General features: G+C 39.5%; 1 protein-coding gene across 1 annotated transcript; it reads right to left on the reverse strand.

Moving 5' to 3' along the window:
* Nucleotides 1–8,413: 8,413 nt before the first annotated feature.
* On the reverse strand, nucleotides 8,414–21,270 carry LOC307170115 (myosin heavy chain, fast skeletal muscle-like). Its single transcript, XM_079891138.1, has 40 exons — nucleotides 21,226–21,270; nucleotides 20,686–20,898; nucleotides 20,429–20,572; nucleotides 20,193–20,349; nucleotides 19,927–19,954; nucleotides 19,426–19,537; nucleotides 19,254–19,346; nucleotides 19,099–19,162; nucleotides 18,910–19,008; nucleotides 18,723–18,826; nucleotides 18,402–18,540; nucleotides 18,198–18,316; nucleotides 17,944–18,093; nucleotides 17,685–17,855; nucleotides 17,303–17,609; nucleotides 17,094–17,164; nucleotides 16,927–17,014; nucleotides 16,738–16,855; nucleotides 16,496–16,619; nucleotides 16,267–16,403; nucleotides 15,922–16,177; nucleotides 15,602–15,844; nucleotides 15,341–15,517; nucleotides 15,099–15,244; nucleotides 14,905–14,995; nucleotides 14,409–14,798; nucleotides 14,162–14,288; nucleotides 13,891–14,009; nucleotides 13,608–13,804; nucleotides 13,340–13,523; nucleotides 13,084–13,249; nucleotides 12,872–12,996; nucleotides 12,453–12,761; nucleotides 12,140–12,343; nucleotides 11,920–12,045; nucleotides 9,821–9,991; nucleotides 9,620–9,724; nucleotides 9,441–9,536; nucleotides 9,199–9,330; nucleotides 8,414–9,079 (listed from the first exon to the last, which is right to left on the reverse strand). The coding sequence occupies exons 2-40, from the start codon at nucleotides 20,884–20,886 to the stop codon at nucleotides 9,062–9,064; spliced, it is 5,808 nt and encodes a 1,935-aa protein (XP_079747264.1). The 5' UTR covers nucleotides 20,887–20,898; nucleotides 21,226–21,270; the 3' UTR covers nucleotides 8,414–9,061.
* Nucleotides 21,271–23,147: the final 1,877 nt, after the last annotated feature.

Consider the following 23,147-nt stretch of genomic DNA (forward strand, 5'->3'; position numbering starts at 1 on the left):
CAAATTTGGGCACAACAGTTGTCATTCCGTGAACTTGTGCATATGGTGACACTTTTGCTGAAGGCCTTGCGACAAGATCTGGCAGAATAATGATGTGTAGACAAACTTATGAAAAGGTATGAGACTAGTCAATTTCATCATTCATAACTTTAGAAGTGTATTTTCTTCCCTGGTCATATTCCAAATTAATAAAAGACATTAAAAAAAAACACATTTACAAGCACAGCCACAGCTCTTAATATTATTTTAAGTCAAATTGGTTACACTTTATTTCGATGGTCCAGACATTGTACTTACTATATGTAACTTTCAACTATCTCTCATTAGAGTATTAGTAGACTGCTAGGTTAGGGTTAGGTTATAGCGTTGTACTTGCAAAGTAACTTGCAGTCAGTAGAATGTCTGTTCTAAATAAAGTGTTAGCAGGTATTAAGCAGACAGTCTACTAATACTCTAATGAGAGTTAGTTGACATGTAGTTGACAAGTTACGGATAGTAAGTAGAATGTCTGGACCATCAAAATAAAGTGTCACTGTCAAATGTATATAGGGGTCTCTTTTAGACATCCTAATCAGGTGGATAATAGAAATAGCTTATAAATAAGAGGCATAGCAAATGTTGTGAATTAAAGCATATGATTTCTTATTTGGACTAAATGCAAACTTTGTTTTTGGCCATGCATTTAATTTGTCCTCTCTCATCTCTCTGCTCATTTCCAGCTTGTTATTTCAGTTTTACACTCTACTAATGGCTGTGCTAGTCTATTGGGCATCACGTGTCTGTTAATTTGTGATTAAATGCTGTTGATCTCAGAGTCGTAGTCATATTACAGTCAAATTTATTTGTATAGTGCTTTTCACACTACACAATTTCAAATCGGCTTTACTGTTATGTCTATAATGCCTTTGTACTTTACCATAGAGCAAGTTTTAGAGCTGGGCTATATATATCGATGTGATATGACTTATTTTCCAGACGTAGGTCTAGATATATTGTATTTACTGCAGTTGTTGTGCCGCAGTGACTCGGAGATGTCAAGGCGATTAAGAGGTTTAAATATTGGTCAGTTTTGTTGTAAGCGAGACCAGGCTGAGTGTGTGGTATATTCAGTTAATGGTAAAACCCATTTTGTAAAATTACAGTGAATTGATGATGATGGCTGACTGCATCCATGATCAGCAACCTGTCTTGTGTGACGGTTCTGAGCTGTAATCAGGCACGACTGCATCATGAAAAAGCGGCCCTGATTTCTTCAGAGCTCTCCAGGATTGGGTGGCGTTGGGTGTGCCGTGTTCCTGGCCTTGAATCCTGCCCATGTCCTTTTACTTTCCTTGCAAGGACAATGCAATGTGTCCAACAGGCTTTCTTAGTTTCTTTGAAATGATGGCAGGAGGCTGTGGAATAAATTCTAAGGTGTTGACACCTTATAAGAAGGGGACATGTGCTCAATAAAAAAGCATCTTTCCCTAAGGGTGGTCATATTAGGACTTTCCACAAATATAGCTGGCCGGTCAGCAATGCCATCAGGGCTTTGCCATTTGTCAGCAAAGGTCACAATCATTATTGTGGTGTCAAGTTGAAAGTTTGATATCAGATGGTCATTCGCTTTAATCAACTCCGACTCGGACACCCATATTTCTAAGAGTATTGTAGCAAGCTATTGATTAATTTAATCTTTATTATTGGTCATTCCTTTGTTTGGTCAGTATAAAGAAAGACTTTAACATTATTAGTGTTTATCTTTATTAATTTAGCAGGTGCTTTTATTCAACAGCTGGTTTGCAGGCATGCTGTTCTTGCATTGATTCATTCTTTGGCTTTCCTGTTGTTGTCATACAGTAGTGGGACACAGCTGAACTGGCCAGGTAATATTTCTTTAAAAAAATATGTATTATTTGCATTTGTAATCGATAATACAGACATTCTCTGGCCCTTTGGATGCTTTCTTGCTCAAGTGCTTTCCTTAGGAGAGAATTCACAACTAGATGTAAATCTTTAGACAGAGAAGTAATGTGCTTGACTCAAGGAAAATTGGTTCTACAGTTTGTTTACAGAGTGTCTAATACATGTGATGAGAATGTACCTGTAGTATTTTCGGGATTATTTGTCTTTGAGGACAGATGTGGTCTTGTGATTTGGGCATCTGTTAGTCATTCTGAATTTCTAGTAGTATTTAGATTAAACCTGAGTTTTACACTTAGACTAGGCATTTACCATGTGATATTTTTGGGATGCAAACTGGAGCATTAGAATACATTTGAGTGCTTTTGTCAGATTATATATTTGGTAATAACTTGAAATGGAGTTCTCTCTCATTTGAATGGCAAATAATGATCTAATCATTTACATTTATTTTGTATGAAACATTTTTTCAGTAACATTCTAGTTTTAAGATGGAACAGCCACTACATTATTTAACATGAACTAACTTCAATACTGAACAGTACTGTTACAGCATGTATAAATCAATAAATTGTAATATAAATTGATTTCAAAATCAATTATTTTTTCACATTATCTGTTATTTGAGTGTTAACATGCACTGTGAACTAACATGAACACGCAATCAACAATTCTGTGCTTATTAAGATTAATAAAGACTGTACAAATATATATATTTTCTAATTGCTGATTCATGATAGCTATTAACTAATGTTGATAATGGGACCTTATTGTAAAGTGTTTCCATTTTCTGATTTAATTTTCTTTGCTCCTCCCGCTAACAGAACTTTGTTGATGTATGCCGTCCTTTCATAGAACCGTACTGTAAGTGTCTCCAATCTAACAGCTTCAGAATAAATATACATTAACACACATCTACGCACACATTCTTTTCACGTTCTGCTCAGTAATGTTGTTACACTGGCTAAAACATCGGTCATCTTGGACTTTTCAGATAATGATGCCACTGTAAAAAAGGAATTTGCCTTAGCCATGATGAGTAATTGTTCTGTGAGCAAAAGTGTCCAGTAACAATCCCATGTAAAAGAAAACTGTAGGGCTGTTATCGATAATAATCGATAATGAAAATCGTCAACAACGAATGTCATTATCGATTAGTTGCATCTGCCGACCGTGCACGGAAAACGTCCACCAGTCATGTCAAATTACAGCTTTGAATAACGCATTGCTATGGACAAAATGCATCTAAAAATAGTGGAGGAAACAGAGTGAGCTGCTGCTGGAAAGGTGCGTTATCCAAGCTGCCCAAAACATGAGCATTCTGTATTTTAAGCTTTTAAGGTAATGCATTAGCGTAATGCTTTAACATGGCTTGCCTGTCAGGCACTTTGACAGATGAGTGTGCTGTTTAATGTGTGATATGTTTCCTCGGCGCAAAACTTTAATTTTACGGTTATATCCATATCTGTAAGTGTTACAAATTCACGCAAGTATTTCCATTTTGCATGAAGGCTCGTCCTGACTGTCGGCGGGATGCATAAGAGAGGGAGACAATTAATAATAATATCCATTTTGCTGAAATATCTGTTGTTGGACAGACATGTAATATTTTATGAGAGTGGTAACTGGAAAGTGATGATGGTGTGTATTTTAATATAAATGTAAGACGTTTCTTACATGTACTGGATAAAGAAAAGACAGGAATAGGTTATTGTGTCCGGAGTCCATGTGTGTGTTCCTACAGAACATTCCTCTTATTTGTTAACACAGAGTTTGTTTTTCTGTTTTTCTTTATCATCTTTATTATTATATACTAGGACTGTGAGAAAAAACCTAGTTCATTGATTTCTAGTTCAAATCTAGACTAAAAACACATCTCTTTGACCTAGCATTCACATAACACATTATAGACTTCTATAATTCAATGTTAGGCTGCATAGTTTAGGTCAGCCGGAACCGGGAACATTCCCCATAAACTTGTACTTGTTACATCATAAGAATCGCCAAAAACTAGGGCACATTCAACAGGATTCTCAGTGGGTGTTTCACTGAGTGGGGAGAATCTATTTGAAGTTGTAATCGGAACAGAAGAGCGGTGTTTTGTCCCACAACTACAGCACATCACTGTCACCCAGTTGCCCTGCTGCACGGGCTCTACTTCAGCCGGAACCGAACAGTGTACAGAGTTCACTATGCTAGTCGCATCCAAAGCAGTATCTAAAGTCCTTGCATACTTACTATCCTCGATTAAAGTTTGGATGTATGTCTCTAGTTCTGAAATCTTCCCCGCCAGCTTTACTATCTCCCTGCATTTATCACATGTAAACCCTGTGCTTACGGTGAAGGCTATGCTAAACATGTTACATGAAGAGCAAGTGACAATAAGAGGAGAAGATGACATGACTCACCGTGTTTGTTGACTGATCCTACTCTCCTAAGTTGTTTGATGAACTTGTTAAAGGCGCGAGCGCGCGAGAAAAAAGGTAAAAAAATAAAAAAATAAAGAGCGGACGGATGGCACGCTAACAGGGAAGCGAATTACTAGCGTGTTGTGCTAGCAATAAGATTAAAGCTAGCCATGTCAGGTTAATGTGTGATGTTGAGTAAGTTATATTTAGCAGTATAAACAACAAAGAATGATAGTAAATAATGATTCAAAACAGAAAGATATATGAAGCTTACAGACGCAAACCAACACAGCAGCAGCAGCAGGAGCAACGAGGCAGACGAGCAATCGATAACAAGCTAAAGTTAGTGGTTAAAGTTTTGATTGATTGATTCACTTCCATTGCAAAGATCATTAGTTATTAATTTAGGGGCCGCTAACACGACACTGTTTTAACAGAAAACATTTAACGTGCTCCGACCGCCCAGGTGCTCGAGAACGCAAACCCTGAAAGAGATTCCAAGGTGGAAGCCTTGAACATTTTTGAAAAAAAGGTTATCTCTGCGCAAACCTCAGAAATGCAAAAACGCAGACGGCGTGGACATGCGTATCACGTGTTTAGTCTATAGGTATGCACGTTTTAATATATATGTGCGCAGGCGTCTAGTCCTTCTTTACAAACCAATCCTCAACAAACTACTTGTCTGGCCTTAAAAATGTATAATAAATAATTATTTATCGCTTCCGCGTAGCCACATGAACCGGAATTATCCCGACGTTTTATCTGTACAGAGATAAAGGGAAGGAGGCCTTCACAGGGGAGAGACTAGTGGACACTTCAGGACTGTGTTGTCGTCCTGTTCAGGCGCAGGTCCTTCATCAGATCTGGAGTGTCTGTGTGTGTGAGAGATCTGGAGTGTGTGTGTGTGTGTGTGTGTGTGTGAGAGTATGTGTGTGTGAGTGTGTCCAGGTGCAGGTCCTTCATCAGATCTGGAGTGTGTGTGTGTGTGTGTGTATGTGTGAGTGTGTCCAGGTGCAGGTCCTTCATCAGATCTGGAGTGTGTGTGTGTGTGTGTGTGTGTGAGTGTGTCCAGGTGCAGGTCCTTCATCAGATCTGGAGTGTGTGTGTGTGTGTGTGTGTGTATGTGTGAGTGTGTCCAGGTGCAGGTCCTTCATCAGATCTGGATCCGGCGGACTGTGGTAAACCTCGGATAAACAGAGAGACTAATATTAGCGTAGACGCCATCCTTCTTATTATGTAACAAGTACATCATGATTTATGGGAAGTGTTCCTGGTTCCGGCTGACCTAATCTATGCAGCCTAACGTTGAATTATAGAAGTCCATAATGTGTTATGTGTGTTATACATCATGTACAGTCTGTATAAGTATATGATTTAACTTTTCCCCATGGTCTAGTGTTAAATAAAATCGCAATACATTGCAATATCGAATCGCAATACTTGTAGAATCGCAATTCTTAAAAATCGCAAAACGTATCGTATCGGCACCCAAGCATCATGATAGTATCTAATCGGGAGATAGGTGTATCAGCCCTATTATCTAAAATTTGAATGTAGCGATTTAAATGGTCCTTTTGCTTTATAGCTCTTTTGCACATAGCATAGATATAGATATATTCACTATAAATGTTTTCATAGCATTCAGATGGCACGTTTGTTTGAAGGACAGCATTGGGCAGGATGTGGAATAGTGTGTTTTGTCCATTTAACATTTAAAAAGTTATTTAAAAAAGAAATCTGATTAAATGAAGAAATAATCAGCCAACTAATCGATTATCAAAATATTTACTATGACTAGAGCCTCTGTTGCACAATAGTGTACAGACCTGAGAAAATGAATTAACTAAGTTACTACATAATTTAGAAACAAGATGTATTTGACACTAGGGGTGGGTAAAAACTAGTGCTGCACAATTAATCATATCGCAATTGCGATGTCAAGCCTATGCGATTATATGAAATAAATAAATGCATGTGTGGACATGACAACCCATTCTCTCTGAGAGCTGTTTGCCCATTTTCTACACCGCTAAGTAAAAGAAGACCACTCAGCTTCAGTTTAGGGAGTGGCAGGTGTGGCGCGTATGTTACGTCGTGGCTTTTTCCGGTGTGCAGCGCGGAGAACAGGTGAAGATGATGCCGAGCAGACGGACACTGAACTGGTGGCCAGAAAAAAATACCTCTGTTGTATGGCGATATTTTGGCTATAAGATAACCGACACTGAGCAGAGAGAGCAGGGCTGGCAATCTCACTCATTCAGCGTGAGACTCACGCAATCGACACTTTTCACACGCTCTTCTCACGCCACACATCCATTTTCTCACACAGAGAAAAGTCACGAAGCAAAGAAGACACTGACACCGACAGACTAGACAGAGCAGGTTACTTTTGGTAGGAACAAATTGACAGCTCTCAGATTCTGTAAATTTTATTACGAAATTCAAACAATAGCGTTTTGGCGCTTGTAAATGTGATGTGACAGGTCGTGGTCGTGAACTGATCATCTCTTACTCTTTACTGGTTAATAGTAAATCAACACGAATGAACAATTGGTGTGTTGAAAGAACACAGTACAACTTACCGAAATGTTTATGCCTCATTCATAATATCGATCAATCAGTGTTTTTCAGCTGCGGAAAGAGGTCAATAAAACAGCTGGAGAAAAATATGTCCCATAACGTTACATTTACCTCAGGAATGCCATTTCATAGCACGTTAGTTGGCTAGACAAATTATATATAGAGAGAGAGGAGTATTTTGCTAATTATGTGCACTATATTAAATATTTATTATATTTTTACTTATATCATTAAAATATTGTAACGTTGTTATTATAGCCTAGTAAAAACCACATTATATTTAATTTGAGTTGTTATTTTTAACCTTTAATAATAATACCAGCTGACAGGGCTCTGTATTGCATTTTCCTTGAGAACCAAGCAAGTTGACTCATGGAGCCATTTGTTTATTATATCGCAATATTGACCTCAATAATCGCAATATGACATTTTCCCCAAATCGTGCAGCCCTAGTAAAAACATTGTTTTATTTGATGCATCACAATCTTGATCTTTTAGTTTTTGCTTTTTCAGTTGCATCATAAAAGTAGTTATTGTTAAACAAACATGGTCAATTTACCAGACACGGAGCCAGCTCTGTCAAAGTTAAATTCAAGTGCATGAGAATATTTTGCTATAAATTTGCAATGCAGAGACATTTGTGACATTTGCCAAAACAAATTAATTTAAAGTGAATCTGAAACAGAAACCGGCATTGAGCTCACATAACCTACCTCTCTCAATCGCCACAAATTCCAAATGTTTCCATATCCGCGATGTATTTGGATGCTAAAATATTATTTATTAAAGTGTAAGTTGCAGGTTAACCACCACAGCCAATTAATGTGTAAATTAAAGTGCTCTATATGTATATATTTAATTATTTCTGTCTTAAAATGCGTTAAAATAAATAACATTTATTGGGGTTTCTTCAAAGGTAGCGTGTTTTTTCAGTAACTGGTGATGACGTCATAAGAGGAACTCGCAACCCATACTCTGCTAGATTCCTACTGTATTATGGCTATTTGGAGAACGACTGAGGATGTGGGAAACCATCAAATTCTTTATGGACCACAGCCCTACAATTTTTAACCGGTCAGACGTGAGAGAGGGGAGGAAATTGCCAGGACCCATGGCACTCAAAGAGTTATTAATGCTTGGTGTGAGGAGAATGAGTGGAGGGTTGGCCAGGTGTCCTGGTGAGTAACATTAGCTACTCACTCACTGCACAAACACCAATGTTTTGCGAATAGCTTATTCTCATGTCAGGCAGAATCACGGTCCCTTTGAAGTCAGCACACACGAGTATGTTTACAGTTGAGTTATTTTATCCATAATTTTTTTATCAAATAAAACATACAACGAACTTTTCTGTAGTTATGTAAGGCATCTATAGCTATGACTATGCCGGTAACTCTACTAGTGAGTTCCTCTTATGACGTCACGCCCCATCTAGTGGAAAGGAGCGGGAGCGGTTAAAACCACTGTTAAAAGTGCCAACTTTTCATATTATATTCAGCATTTTGGTATAAAAAACAATGGTGGGCGTTTCTTATCTTTATGTTTAATAAACACATTGCATTATCTTCGTGAAAAATTTAACCTGCAATTTACACTTTAAAGCCCTGTACATTCAGATAAATAATATCGTTGAATATTAAGTTTCCCCATGTAAATGTAAAAGTGTCCCCTATGTAAAGCGCTTTGAGTGCGAGCTATATAAAGCGCTATATAAATCGCTATATAAATGTTATGAATGTATTATTAGAATTATTATTAAAGAATTTGAGATTTCATTTGCACACAGTAATTCTCATTCATCAATAAAAGTAAGAAGCTTGGACTGTATAGCTTTGTAATATGTTTGACAGATGAAATTATTATTAATTTAGCTGAATTTTAAAATGAGTATTTTGAGGTATTGAGTAAATGAGGTATTTACACACCTGTAAATTTGGTAGAAACTTTCCTAAGCAACATAAATTGCATTCAGGGTATGAATTATTTTTTATTAGTCCATGCACTCTCTGAGAATCGAACCCTTGATCTTGACGTTGGTGCCATGCTCTACCAGTCTACAATACAGACAGACAGAGAGCGCCTTGATAAACTGCATTTAATGGACATGTAAGGCACAGTATAAGTAAGTCATATTATATGCTTGCTTGTAGATGTGGTGTGATGTCTCATCTTCATTCTTCATCCTTGCTCTGCAGTAAATAAAAAGACATTAAGTTGCATGTTTTTTCCCCAGTTAGAAACACATTTATATTAAGCAGTGTACTTTAAGATTAACCCCCTACCCCTTTTGCCAAAAAATTCACAATACCTTTCCAACTTCACGGCTCTTGGCCCTCAGCTTGTTGACCTGGGACTCTGCGATGTCAGCACGCTCCTGAGCCTCCTCCAGCTCATGCTGCACCTTCCTGTACCTGGACAGGTGAGTGTTGGCCTGCTCCTCCTGTTATGATTACACAAGATATTCAACCCATTTCATAGCAGTGCATTCATGGCACTGGACGTTCTTGTCAATAGTAAAACTTCACGCTCAAGATTTGATATTAGACTCACAGCTTCTTCAGACTGGCGCTTGTAGGCCTTCACTTTCAGCTGCAGCTTGTCTACCAGATCCTGCAGTCGGGTCACGTTCTTCTTGTCTTCCTCAGTCTTTGGGTGTAAATATTGGTCATGGTCTTAGTTAAACTGTTTATTGTAAACAGTGGTAAATTTCTAATTAAAAGTAGTTTTACCTGGTAGGTAAGTTCCTTCACTCTCCTCTCGTATTTGCGCACTCCTTTCACAGCGTCTGCTCCACGTCTCTGCTCGGCTTCAACTTCAGACTCTAACTCGCGCACCTTCAATAGAGAATTATTGTTTTGCCTGTCAAATCTCTGCCACGACCAGTATATCTAAGAATGAGTTTTGTTAAGCTCCTGAACACTCAAATTTACCCTGGACTCCAGTTTCTGGAGCTGTTTCTTTCCACCCTTCATGGCCAGACTTTCGGCCTCATCCAGACGGTGCTGCAGATCTTTGACAGTCACCTCCAGGTTCTTCTTCATCCTCTCCAGGTGAGCACTTGTGTCCTGCTCCTTCTTCAGCTCCTCAGCCATCATGGCAGCCTGAAATATAAGCCAATTTAAGTTAAAGGGATACTTTGTGTTTTGGGGAGGTTTTGGGGTAGTCCTACTGTGATATTAGACTAGCCTACATAGCCTATAATAAAAGATAATGAATTTCAAACCTGAACTAAACATATTTTTATTCAAAGATCAACAGTCTGTCATCAGTCTTTAGTCTGCCACAAAAAAACATTAAAATCATGAACTCAAATGTCATTGTGAAAAAAAAAAAGAAAAAAAAGACTGTAATAACAGTGCGTAAATCAGACATTTCAGGCTATAGCCTAACTAATAAGCCTTATGTCAAAATTATTATTACGACTAAATTGTCGGTCATTAAATAAGAAAACTAAATAATTGTGTAGATGATTTGCTTTGTGTAACCCGACATCAGACATTAGGCCAAAGTATTTTTTTGCACACAGTGCCGCGACCAATCAATCACTCCTTTACGACTGGCTACCTGCACATTCACAGTTCTCGCGGCTGCGGCAACTTGCGCTCGCTTATCAATGCATTTAAATTCGCGCCTACGGTATCTTTGTAGAACTTCAAAAAAAGAAAAAAAGATGCTGCAGCCAATGAGCAGCCGGTGGGGGCTGGCTGCAGGACGACTCAACCTCCACTTTTTAATGTTTTATCAGACAATAACTACTCAAGAAATTGCTTTAGTATATTTTTCGGGACAATTAGGGCCGGATTCAGGATTCGGGACAACAGCTTAGATTTCGGGAATGTCCCAAATTTTTCGGGACATCTGGTCACCCTACTCACAGAATGTACAAACAGTGTCAGCCATCTTTAATTTGGAAGCTAAGCTAACGGGTTCTTATTCTGTGGAGAAAGCTGAGTAGTACGGGTTACCATACATCCTCTTTTTCCCGGACATGTCCGGCCATCGAGATCGTCCAAAATGTCCGAGATTCAGCTTTTGCTTTCTGTGGTCGCCATTCATTGTTTTGTTTCATTGTGTTTTGTTTTGCCACAGCTTTTGTTTCCATCTAACTGAATTCATTCCGATTGGTGAATCTGAATGTAGTGTTTACATGAACGCTAAACAAGTGATCGGTTGATGTGTGTTTTATCATTGCTAAGAAAATACCCGCTCCTCCGTGAGAGATACGAGGCCGGTGCGTCTCACAGGTGTGAGAGAGGCCTCGCGTCGTTCTCTCACGGCCCTAGTCTCGTCCTGCTCGCCACAGTAAACATGATAAATGGCGACTGTAGAACACAAAAGCCGAATCCCCGACATTTTGTGCGATCTCAAAAACCAGGGCAGACTTGTCATGGAGACTCACTAGTAGCTTAGCTTTGTTGTTTAACTGCTTTCTAACCGGTAGGCGTGGCTTGGGAGTGGCCTCCTAGGGCAGCGAAGCAAGTGCATTCTGGGAGTTGTTGTCTTTCATCCACATGAGCCAAAAATACATTTTCTGGCTTTTCTCATTCTAGAAGGCTCCAAATTCAAAAACAACTTCACATTTCTACTACATAAATGACCCAATTTAAGTACACATTCATCTTTACAGAGGTGAAGTATCCCTTTAACTAACCTATTTAGATGGGCAGTTGTGGCCTAATGGTTAGAGAGTCAGATTTGTAACCCGAAAATCAAGGGTTTGATTCTCAATACCAGCAGGTAATGACTGAGGTGCCCTTCAGCAAGGCATATAACCCCCAATCACTCTCTGGGTGCCACAACAAAAAATGGCTGCTCACTGCTCCTGATGTGTGTGCACTAACTCTAACTTGGATTGGTTAAATGCAGAGGACAAATTCTGAGTATGGGTTACCATACTTTGTCTTCACTTTCCTTCACTTCATAGCTAAAAATACCTTCTATGAATATTCCCTTTGTTACCACATGAACCTGAACACAAAGTCAAATAACTGTTTAAATTAGAATAGAGAAGCAGAATGTAAACACCCACATCAGTGATGGCCTTCTTGGCCTTCTCCTCAGCATTTCTGGCCTCCTGGACTGAATCTTCCACCTCACCTTGAACCTGGACCAGATCAGTCTCAAGCTTCTTCTTGGTGTTAATAAGACTTGTATTCTGTGGGATGTAAGCAGTTAGTTTAGTATACATTATAAATGAATGTTAATCATGTATCCTGAATTTGTTCCAAGTATTTAGTAATTTTTTGTACTTGTGAGTGCAGCAGTCCCACACGCTCGCTGGCATCAACCAGCTCTTGCTCCGCCACTTTGCGGCCTCTCTCTGTTTGCTCCAGTGCAGCTCTCAGCTCCTCAATCTCTGCTTGCATCAGGTTATTCCTGCGCTCCACCATGGCCACCTGTTCCTTCATGTCCTCCTGTCCTCTGAGAGCTTCATCAAGGTGCAGCTGGGCATCCTGTGGCAACATTCTTTCTTTGTTAGTTCTCTTGCTTTGGTTCATGTATCATATTCATATTGTCAAACATTCAATTCTTAATACAATTCCACGTTCCACAGAAAGATACCTTGAGTTGGCCTTGGACATTCCTGAGCTGTTTCTGGGCCTCAGCAGCCTGGCGGTTGGCATGACTCAGCTGGACCTCCATCTCATTCAGATCTCCCTCCATCTTCTTTTTGACTCTCAGGGCATCATTTCTGCTCCTGATCTCAGCGTCCAGTGTGCTCTGCATGGAATCGATCACTCTTTGGCTGTTCCTCTTGATCTGTTCCATCTCCTCATCCTTCTCAGCAATCTTCCTGTCAATCTCGCTCTTCACCTGGTTCAGCTCCAGCTGCACACGAAGAATCTTGGACTCTTCATGCTCCAGGGTGCCCTGATGGATAGTTAAAGTAAAAATTAAATCAACCTGGTAGAAAAATTGTGTAATGTTCACCATGTTAGAATAGAATTTTTCCGTGGTTTGACAGCTTTAAATAACAGTACTTCAGCTTCTTCAAGCGCAGTCTGGATCTCTGTTTTCTCAGACTCCACTGTCTTCTTTGCCTTTTCCAGTTCATGAATTGTCTTTCCAGTCTCTCCAAGCTGCTCGGTGAGGTCAGAAATCTCCTCTAAAGGGTTTAAAAAGCAGAAATGTAAACATTTGTTTAAATGCATCTCTTTTTTTCCCCTTGGTGTACAAATAAATGTTGCATTACGTTGCAGATTCTTGTTCTCCCTCTTCAGTGTCTCGAGGTGGTCAAGAGTTTCCTCGTAGGAGTTCTTCATTTTGAAAAGCTCAGTGCTGAGAGAACGAGCTTCTTTCTGAGCACCTTCTAGTTCAGCCTGACTTTCCTCATACTTTTGTTTCCACTCTGCTAGCACCTGAAAATGAAAGAAATGTAGTCATTGTTAATTAGCTAAGTCATCGGTTCATCAGTGTTTAGGTTTATAGGTTATCCATGTCTTTCTTACCTTGTCAAAGTTTCTCTGCTTCTTGTCAAGGTTGGCTGCCAATGCATTTGCCCTCTCCACATCAATCATGAGATCCTCTACTTCACCCTGCAGTCTCTGTTTGGTCTTTTCCAGAGAGGCACACTTTGAGTTCACCGCCTCAATGGATTCTTCAGCATCCTGCAGACGCTGGGCCAGCTTTTTCCTGAGGAAGTGATATGAAATTATGAAATCTGACTAATATTTTTCATAATAAATGTAGGAAGACTTTTTCCAATGATGTATTTACTTGGATTCCTCAAGCTCCTCAGTGCGCTGGATGGCATCAGTCTCATATTTGGTTCTCCACTGAGCCACTTCACTGTTGGCCTTAGACATTCCACGCTGGAGTTCAGCTTTGGCCTCCTGCTCTTCCTCAAACTGCTCTCTGAGCAAATCACAGTCATGGCGGGCAGACTGAACCCCATGGGCCAGAGCGTTCTTGGCCTTGAAGTCAAAATGTTTCCTTTTATTGTATACCGCTATGTTCATGGTTATTCACAGTACTTGGTAACAGAAAATTAGGTACATACCTTAACCTCTTCTTCAATACGTCTTTTGAGTTCCTCAATCTGCTGAGTATAAGCTTGTTTGCCTCTTGTCAATTGAGAAACAAGAGCTTCTTTCTCCTCCAATTGACGGCCAAATTCCCCTGGTATGAGACAATGGGTAATTTATATAAGTGTCTACAAGAGCTGTATGATGTCAGTATTGGGTTTTTGCATCACAGGTTTTTGCTCAGTTCTATAATTGTGTGCATGGTGTATTCAATGTGTGCGTGGTATATTTAGTTTATTTACGTACCGTTTTCAGTTTGCAGCCTTGCCCTCTGTCCATTTAAATCATTAAGTTGGCGTACAAACTCATCATTTTTGGTTTTTAGCTCACTTGTTTGGTCTTCTAATGTCCGGCACATCTTTTCAAGGTTTGCCTACAATAATTATTAAAACTTTTACAACTTTTTGACCCCTTTGTGTGTGTGTGTTTTTTTTTTTAGTAGTTTTGTAAAACTAAAACTAAATCTTCACTTAAAGTTTTCACAAAATTATACCTTTGCTTTAGCCACAGCCTCCATGTTACTTGTCAAGTCATCAATCTCCATCTTGTATTCACTCTTCTCCTTCTCCAGCTTCTGTTTGACCCGCTGAAGGTTGTCGATCTGTTCTCCGAGTTCAGCCACACTGTCCGCCTGCTTCTTCCGGAGAGCTGCGGCTGTTGCTTCATGCTGCAAGGTGGACTCTTCCAGATCACGACGCAACTTCTGGAATTCAGCTTCACGCTTCTTGTTCATCTCAATCTGGGCAGAAGTGGCACCACCAGCTTCCTCAAGCCTCTCACTGATCTCTTCAAGTTCCCTGGAGAGATCAGCTCTCTGCTTCTCCACTTTAGCACGAGCAGCTCGCTCGGCCTCAATTTCCTCCTCCAGCTCCTCTATACGGGCCTAAAGAAAGAAAATAAAAATGATGCAGTGTTATTGGCAATGTGGGTTTTTCCAACTCTGCAACTACTTCAGAGTTTTACAATGAAAAGATTAGGGTTAGGGTTACCTGAAGTTCTTTGATCTTCTTCTGAAGCTGTGCTCCCAAAGACTGTTCATCCTCAATCTTGCTGAGAAACTGACTTATCTCAAAGTCTTTCCTGTTTTTAAAGTATTGTTTTTTTAAAATATGCCGAATAGGTTAGTGCCGAATACTTACTTTTTGTAAAATGTGTAATTGTGTAAAGACTAATGTCCACTCACTTTTTGATCTTCTCTTCTGATTGCTGTTTGTCATTCTCCAGGTCCATTATGGACTCCTGGGCCAGTTTCAGATCACCTTCAAGCTTTCTCTTGGCTCTCTCAAGGTCCATACGGAGCTTCTTCTCCTGCTCCAGTGAGCCCTCAAGCTATTGTCATGGAAACCAGAGCATTAATTATAGTATAGAGACACAACATTAATTTCCTATTGATTCATGTTCTTATTCTCATGCCAAATATCTTACATCATCCACTTGCTGCTCAAGCTTTGTCTTAGATTTAGTCAGAGTGTTGACTTTGTCTTCCTCTGCCTGAAGGTCATCAAGAGTCTGCTGGTGTGCCTCTTGGAGGGCTTTCTTCTCTTTGGTCAGCTTGGCAATGCTCTCATCCTGAGAGGCCATCTCCTCCGTCAAGTTTTTCACCTAAATGGAAACATTGTTCACTGGTTTCATCCTCAAGATCCTGAACAGTCAGCAGTGTGAAGAACATGTGAAAAGATTATTGACCTTATTTTCTGTTGCATGTTTCTCCTTCTCCACTTTGGCCAAGGTGAGCTCCAGGTCATCAATGTCTTTCTTCAGTTCAGAGCATTCGTCCTCCAGTTTCCTCTTCTTGGCAGTCAGTTCAGCATTGATTTCCTCCTCATCCTCCAGTCTCTCGCTTGTCTCTTTGAGTTTGGCCTCGAGCTGGATCTTGCTTTTAATGAGACCTTCACATCTCTCCTCAGCATCAGAGAGGTTTTCAGATTCCTGTTCATTGAGATGGATTTAGTTTAATGGCTTTTGTCCATAGCTTTAGCATTATCAATAAGAGCTGAAATACTCACAGATGTTACTTGCAGTAGAAGGTCGTTTTTCTCCTGAAGAAGTGACACCATTTTTTCTTCAAGCTCCTTCTTTTTAGCTAATGCCTTTGTTAGATCCTCCTTCATTTTCTCAAAGTTATCCTTCATGGCTGCCATTTCTTTCTCAGTCTCTGCACTCTTTAGAAGAGGCTTGATCTTGAAGTACAGCTTCATCCATGGCCAATGTTTCACATTCATGAATGAGCGGATGTTGTATTGGATGGAATAAATTGACTCTCTGGGAGATGGAGTTTCTGGTTTTAGTTTAACAAAAATATAAAATTTTATTTATTTAATTGTAAATGAAATAATGTTTATTTCACTCACCTCCGCTCCATCATTTTGACAAACTCCTTCCTCATGAGGAAGCCACGACAACGAGCCTGAGTCATGGTAACCAGCGCTGCTAGTTTCTCATCTCTCATCTCCTCAAGTGTACCCAACAGACCAGCTTTGAAGAAGACCTGCAAGAATATATAATGATGTTTCCTGTATATTATGGAAGCCATTCTCCTCTTTTGTAGATTTGAGTTTAGCCATTTGTCGTGCAGCTCACCTTGGTGTGTCCAAACTTGTATTGGGTGTGGTCAACATCAATAGAGCCCAAGAGTTTCTCTGAAGCCTTTTTGTTGTCAATGAACTGTCCGTCAGGGATGACGCTAGCATTTAATACTTTGTATCTAGAGGACAGTCAGAGGAGAGTCATGTTTTTGTGAAGCAAAAAAAAAAGGTCATAAAAGGATGAAGATTATGTGGTGCATCATCTCTAATTCAGTGGTTGCAAAAAGGTGTCTTTACCTCTGCTTGAAGTCACCATAGAGGATTCTGCTGGGGAAACCCTTCCTGCAGATTCTGATGCCCTCCAGCACACCATTACACCTGAGCTGGTGGATAACCAGGAAGTTCTCCATCAGACCTGCAATGAAAATGTTCTTAAGGTTCCAGAGATATTTTCAAAACCTTTGAGTCTTCAGAGATTAGGATTACCTGGAGTCTTGGACTCATTAGGAATCAAGCAGCGCACAAAGTGAGGGTGAGTGCTCCTCAGGTTAGTCATCAGCTTACCCAAGTTCTCCTGTGGAAACGCCTGTCATTAGTCTAATCTTTAATGGTGTAAAAATTCACATGCTTCATTAAAAGATAATCTGTTTTACCCTGAAAAGTGCAGACACTGTCTGGAAGGAACCACCCTTCTTCTTGCCTCCCTTTTTTCCACCGCCTCCCTCTGTTTTATGTCAATGAATGAAATTGTTTTTTTATTGTCCTTGTGTTGATTTCCATCAACCCTTTCATTATATCACTATTAGATAATGTTTAATTGCATCATAACACAAAGGAATTGAGGAAATGCAAATGGTCGTACCTTCAGCAGCTCCATGAGCGGCATACAGGAAGGCCAGCACTTTGAGCGATGACTTTTGGTAGAGTTGCACGACAGAGTCGTTCAGTGGATCCTTGTTCTTGTCCAACCAGCCATTAATGTTGTAGTCCACAGTGCCGGCGTAGTGGACCAGAGAGAAGTGGGCTTCTGCCTTACCTTTGGCAGGCTTGGGCTTCTGGAAAGCTGGACATTTGCCCAGATGCTGATCATATAGCTTGTTTTTGAAGCTTGTGTCTGTAGCCTTGGGGAACATGCACTCCTCTTCAAGGATGGAGAAGATACCCATTGGCTGTTGAAGAAATATTCATGCTCAAATACAGGCACGATATGAATAATCATTTTAATTTGCTGAATGTCCTCTTACCTTCTCAATGAGCTCAATGCAGGCAGCCAAGTCCATACCAAAGTCAATGAACTCCCATTCAATGCCTTCTTTCTTGTACTCCTCTTGCTCCAGAACAAACATGTGGTGGTTGAAGAACTGTTGCAGTTTCTCATTTGTGAAGTTGATGCAAAGCTGCTCCAAGCTGTTGAACTGACAATTAAGCAGAGGCAAGTTATTACTATTGTCTATTATTTTTTATATCCTGATTGTTACAGAGACTTTGATAGCTGAAGCTCACATCAAAGATCTCAAATCCAGCGATGTCCAGCACACCAATGAAGAACTGCCTTGGCTGCTTTGTGTCCAACATCTCATTAATACGGACAACCATCCACAAGAACATTTTCTCATAGACAGACTTGCAGAGCGCAGAGACTGAGTTGTTCACCTGAGAAATTCAAAGGTCAGCGTAGATCATATCATTACTCTTTTACTTCACAAGACAACTATGAATGTCTACGAGACACTTTATTCGAGTAGATAAGTGATCACCTGTGGTACTGTCTGGCCTTTGGTCACCATCTCATTTCCGACCTTCACTCTGGGGTAACACAGAGCTTTCAGCATGTCAGCAGAGTTGAGGCCCATGAGGTAGGCGATTTTATCAGCCACTGAGGAAGAACAGTTTTACGCATTATTGTCACTAATGAAGTGAACGTTTACATGTTTATAGTATGTGCTAATTGTACGTCTTACCCTCGGTGCCGTCAGGCTCGGCCTGCTCTTCTCTCTGCTTCTGTTTAAACTTCATGCCTCCATGATGCATCACAGCACCTGTCAGCTTGTAGATGCTGATTTTCTCATCAGCAGTGAAGCCCAGAATGTCAATGGCAGTCTGTTTTTATATGACCAAATTAATCACACATTATTCTTTTGCGAGTCAAAAAGAAGGGTATTTTATATTGTATGTCATTCAGTTTATTGTAGTGTTTTTTGGATGTTTGTTTGCTCAGATAAATTTAATAAAATCTGAAAATACTGCTTCTACTACTAATAATAATGTAGTTGTCCACATACATCTGTGGCAATGAACTCCTCCACATCATTGATACTCTTGACAGTGATTTCGCCCTGGCTGATCATTGGATAGTCGTAAGGGTTGGTGGTGATGAGCAGGGCCTCTGTAAAGAATTGATGTGCAGTGTGTTAACAGTGTTCTCAAACATGGAAATAAATGAAATGCACAATACTGTAGATTTCTCACCGAGCAGCTCTGGCTTGTGTCCGGTCATGAGCTGGTAGAAGATGTGGTAGCTCCTCTCAGCAGACAGCTGGAATGTTACTCTTGACTTTTCCAGCAGATCTTCCAAATAATAATAATAAATAAATAAATAAATAAATCCACATTTTTGCCTCCACATTAAACATTTATATTTTGTCAGTGTTGACTCACAAGTTTCAATATCAGCTGAGGCCAGTTTTCCAGTGGTCCCAAAGTGAATTCGGATGAATTTACCCTAAGCAGATTGAAATATTTAGAAGTTTCGAATTTCCCAGCTTTGGAATGTTAACTGAATTTGTACAATTCATCTGGCCACAGCAACTTACAAAACGAGAAGAGTTGTCATTTCTCACAGTCTTGGCATTTCCATAAGCCTCCAGCAGAGGGTTGGCTGCAATGATTTGATCCTCTAGCGACCCCTGGTGAGTAATTAAGTAATTTCATCATGCAGAATAATTTGTTCACTGTACTTTGAATGATATTCGATTATTTAGTCACCTTCATTTTGCCAGAGGTAGATTCTGCCTTCTTTCCGCCAGAAACAGCGATTGTCGCAAAGTACTGGATGACACGTTTGGTGTTGACAGTCTTTCCTGCACCAGATTCTCCACTGAGTGGACATGTTATAGATGGAAAAGAACATGTTTCAGAATATTATAAATTATGTGATATGTTGGCTTTTTGTAAGTGCTTCTTTAAAATCCATAAATGTCAGACGTGAAACCTGCATGCACATGCATCATGCTGGCAGTGTGGTCTTAACCTTGTATACATGCAGCACTGTCAGTAAGCGGCTTTTCCCCACACCTTTCTCTTACTTTAGTTTTCCTGTCTTTCCCAGCACATGCCAATAAGAATGATGCCTATGCATTTACATGTTACAAGCTCTTAACAGCAGAAAAGGCAGGTGTTAAACTGTTTTCTCTCAATAGCTTAAACAATGTTAGCTTTTACATGATGATTCTTATACAATAACTTTAATTATCATAGCCTACTTACGTGATCAGGACAGACTGATTCTCCCTGTCTGAAACACATTTAGTATTATTATATGATAAATATATTTTCAGTTTTTTTTTTTTGTATATCATATTTGTAACAAGATGTACACCACTACATAAATTACTCATAAGAGGTCCATTAAGTAAAAAGAGTCCATTAAATAAAGAAATTGTAGGTGTATTAAGCAAAATGTAAGCAAGGCTCAAGTTTAGCACAAGTTGATTGGATTGCAAAACGGATTGAAAATGTATATCTCCACCTACCAGTGAGCATGAACTGGTAGGCGTTGTCGGAGATGGAGAAGATGTGAGGCGGGGCTTCAATCCTCTTTTTGCCTCTGTATCCATTCACAACGACTGTATCGTACACTGGGAGCCACTTGTAGGGATTGACAGTGACGCAGAACAAGCCAGAGTAGGTCTGAAACGGAGATAGATAGTCCAGTTTTATAATGCTGCCGCCCCATCCCAGGAATAAAATATGATTAGCTCAGACTTACGTAGATCATCCACGCTGCGTAACGCTCTTTGAGGTTATACAGCACAGTAGGCTCATTGAGGTGGGTCATCATGGCCATGTCCTCAATTTTGTCAAACTTAGGAGGATTCATGGGGAAGATTTCAGTGTCTTTCACCGTGATCGTCTATAAAGTTTTAAACATGGATGAGACATTTAGTACAAAAGCTATATTTACAGTCCACAGCATCATGTAAAACTGTTTTACAGAAGATCAACACATTTTTTAATTCTACTTACTTTCCCACACAGAGTTTTGACAGTAGCTTTGCCGCCTTCTCTACTAGCAAGAACACCCTTCAGGTACATCTCGCTCGGCTCTGACACGAAGAATGCCGTTTTGGCATCAAAGGGGGTGTTCTGAGCCTCTATTCTCTCTCTTTCCGGCTTCCGGAGGTAAATGGCCGCCGGGCCGAAGCACTCCATTTCACCATCTCCCATGGTTGCGGTTTACTGTGAGAAGAGAGAGAGAATGTGCAGAGGGATTTATACTTTCATAACTTCTATATATTAAACAAATGCAAGTGGAATGAAACGTATTAATTCCTATGAATGTGGAGCGGAATGATTCTTCTCCATGTGAGTGTTTCTGAGCTTCTGTGTTCTAAAGCAGCTTTTTTATCCTGAGCAACTCTCTTTTTACTCAACAAGTTTAACAATTAAAACAATTTGGTACTCTATTCAACCAACTGTTTGCTTTAGAACTGAGATGGGATCTCTTATTTTCTTAGCTTCTAAAATGAAAACCAATGATTATAATTATGCATATATTTTGTTTACCTGCTGTCCTGTCCAGAGAGAATGTGTCTGATGTTGGAGATGCTAAGAGAAAGGAAAAAAACTTGAGTTCAAATATGTACTTTGAATGACATGAATTACAAGTATAACTCGGACTAATTTAGTCAGATTAGTATCAAAAGCATATTGATAGGGATGTCCTGATCCGATCCACGTCATCGGTATCGTGCCGATACTGGCCCAGAACGCTAGATGGGAGATCGGAGGGGAGAAAAAAATATGATCCAATACCTATTAGGGGTGGAACGGTACATGTATTCGTATTGAACCGAAACGGTACGTGCGTCACGGTTCGGTGCATTTACACGGAGAATACACGGTATAAAAATAAATAAAACTCGCGTGCACATTAATTAATGTAATGCGGAACTACTGTTAGATATGCGCATAGACATATGCGGGTTCTGTAGGGACACCTAATCTGTAGCCCCGCCTTAGCTCTGAACGTGGGTCTGTTTCGCTTTAAATGCTCGCTTTATACGCGCGTCCTATTTGCTTTGGACGCGCGAATGGATTCAAAATGTTCAAGTGTCGAAATAGATGCGATAGACGTGAATTTGACGCTCTATTCGCGTTTGGTGTGAACGCAACATAATGAACAGGCTGCGATGTCAAGATTGCAATGCTGGAATGTGTGTGTGTGTGTGTCAGAGAGAGAGGTACGGGCGCGATCTAACAGTGGAAACATAAAAACATACTCCGTCATTTTGTTCATACAGGACATCATTAAAACTGCAAAAAGTGTTTAGCCTACTTATATTTGTGTAAAACACAACATTGTGCTTTTGTCAAACTGTAAACTCTTGTCAAACTGTAACCTACAACTATCACCCAACCAAAATCACACACACACACACACACGCTGTTTAAAAGCAAAAATTATCTCATCTTTTGGACATTCATCATATTGCATTGGTTTTCATTTCTTGTCCTAGAACAGAGCACTAATCTGTTTATTTTTAAGTTACACATTCTACATTGATTAAAAAAGAAAATCAAATGTGTTTTCAATGGTAGTACTATTTTATAAAGAAATAATTATTTATAATTCAGATGAGAATAAAGTTAAAGTTAGTTAAAATTTTAAGGAAACAAATATATTGATCTGAAATATAGCAAATTAATTTTAAATTAATTCAGGTACAATTACCAAACATATCTCAAAGTCTTTTGAATAAAGGGTGGCAGTCTTTTATTACCAACTGTTGTTGTGGACTATATACTGGAGAAGTATCATTCTCCGTTTGAGTGAGATGTTTTTATGCGGCTAATAGAGCACAGTATATTTTATATATATTTGATGTATTATGTATATTTTATCATTAGTAGTATTAGTTCAAGAATAAAATAAAAATATCGGATTGATATCGGTATCGGCAAATAGCCAAAGCTGCGGCATCGGTATCGGTATCGGAAGTGAAAAAGTGGTATCGGGACATCCCTACATATTGAACAGTGCATAGCCACACTCTAAACTCTTAAATAATCTAACTGATTACCATGTATCAGGGTTAGCCATTTAATCTCTAAACTGCAGAACACAAGTATGTGATATTATGTTAATAGTAGAAGGAGAGCATGATGAACAACTCACCCACCTTTGAGTTCCAGTCAGTCCTTAAAGGAGCCTGAAGCAGCTTCTTATATAGACAGAATAGTGTTCACTCAGCAAAACTCACTCACTGTATTTGGTCATGTATTTTTAGCTCCGTTTCAAAAGGAATTTTTGTTCAACTGATTGTCACGTTCATCAATATCGTGACATTAGCCAAATATGTTATCACTATGATGTAATTAACTGTCCAGTCTTAATTGATTTTAGTTTTATTTAAAGGAAATATTGTGTTAGAAGAACAGATAATTGGGTTGAGATAATGGCAGTGAACCCTTCAGTAAGATGAGGT

The sequence above is a fragment of the Squalius cephalus genome (assembly GCF_949319135.1).
Source record: "Squalius cephalus genome assembly, chromosome: 13".
Classification (NCBI taxonomy): Eukaryota; Metazoa; Chordata; class Actinopteri; order Cypriniformes; family Leuciscidae; genus Squalius; species Squalius cephalus.

What these genes read in the sequence shown, in the direction of transcription:
- LOC307170115 (XM_079891138.1), bottom strand. Translation starts at nt 20,886, where the DNA reads ATGGGAGATGGTGAAATGGAGTGCTTCGGCCCGGCGGCCATTTACCTC. An exon ending in ACACAAGCCAGAGCTGCTCG is followed by an intron (nt 18,827 to 18,909) that starts GTGAGAAATCTA and finishes AATTCTTTACAG; the next exon opens with AGGCCCTGCTCATCACCACC. An exon ending in ATGTCCAAGGCCAACTCAAG is followed by an intron (nt 12,344 to 12,452) that starts GTATCTTTCTGT and finishes ATGTTGCCACAG; the next exon opens with GATGCCCAGCTGCACCTTGA.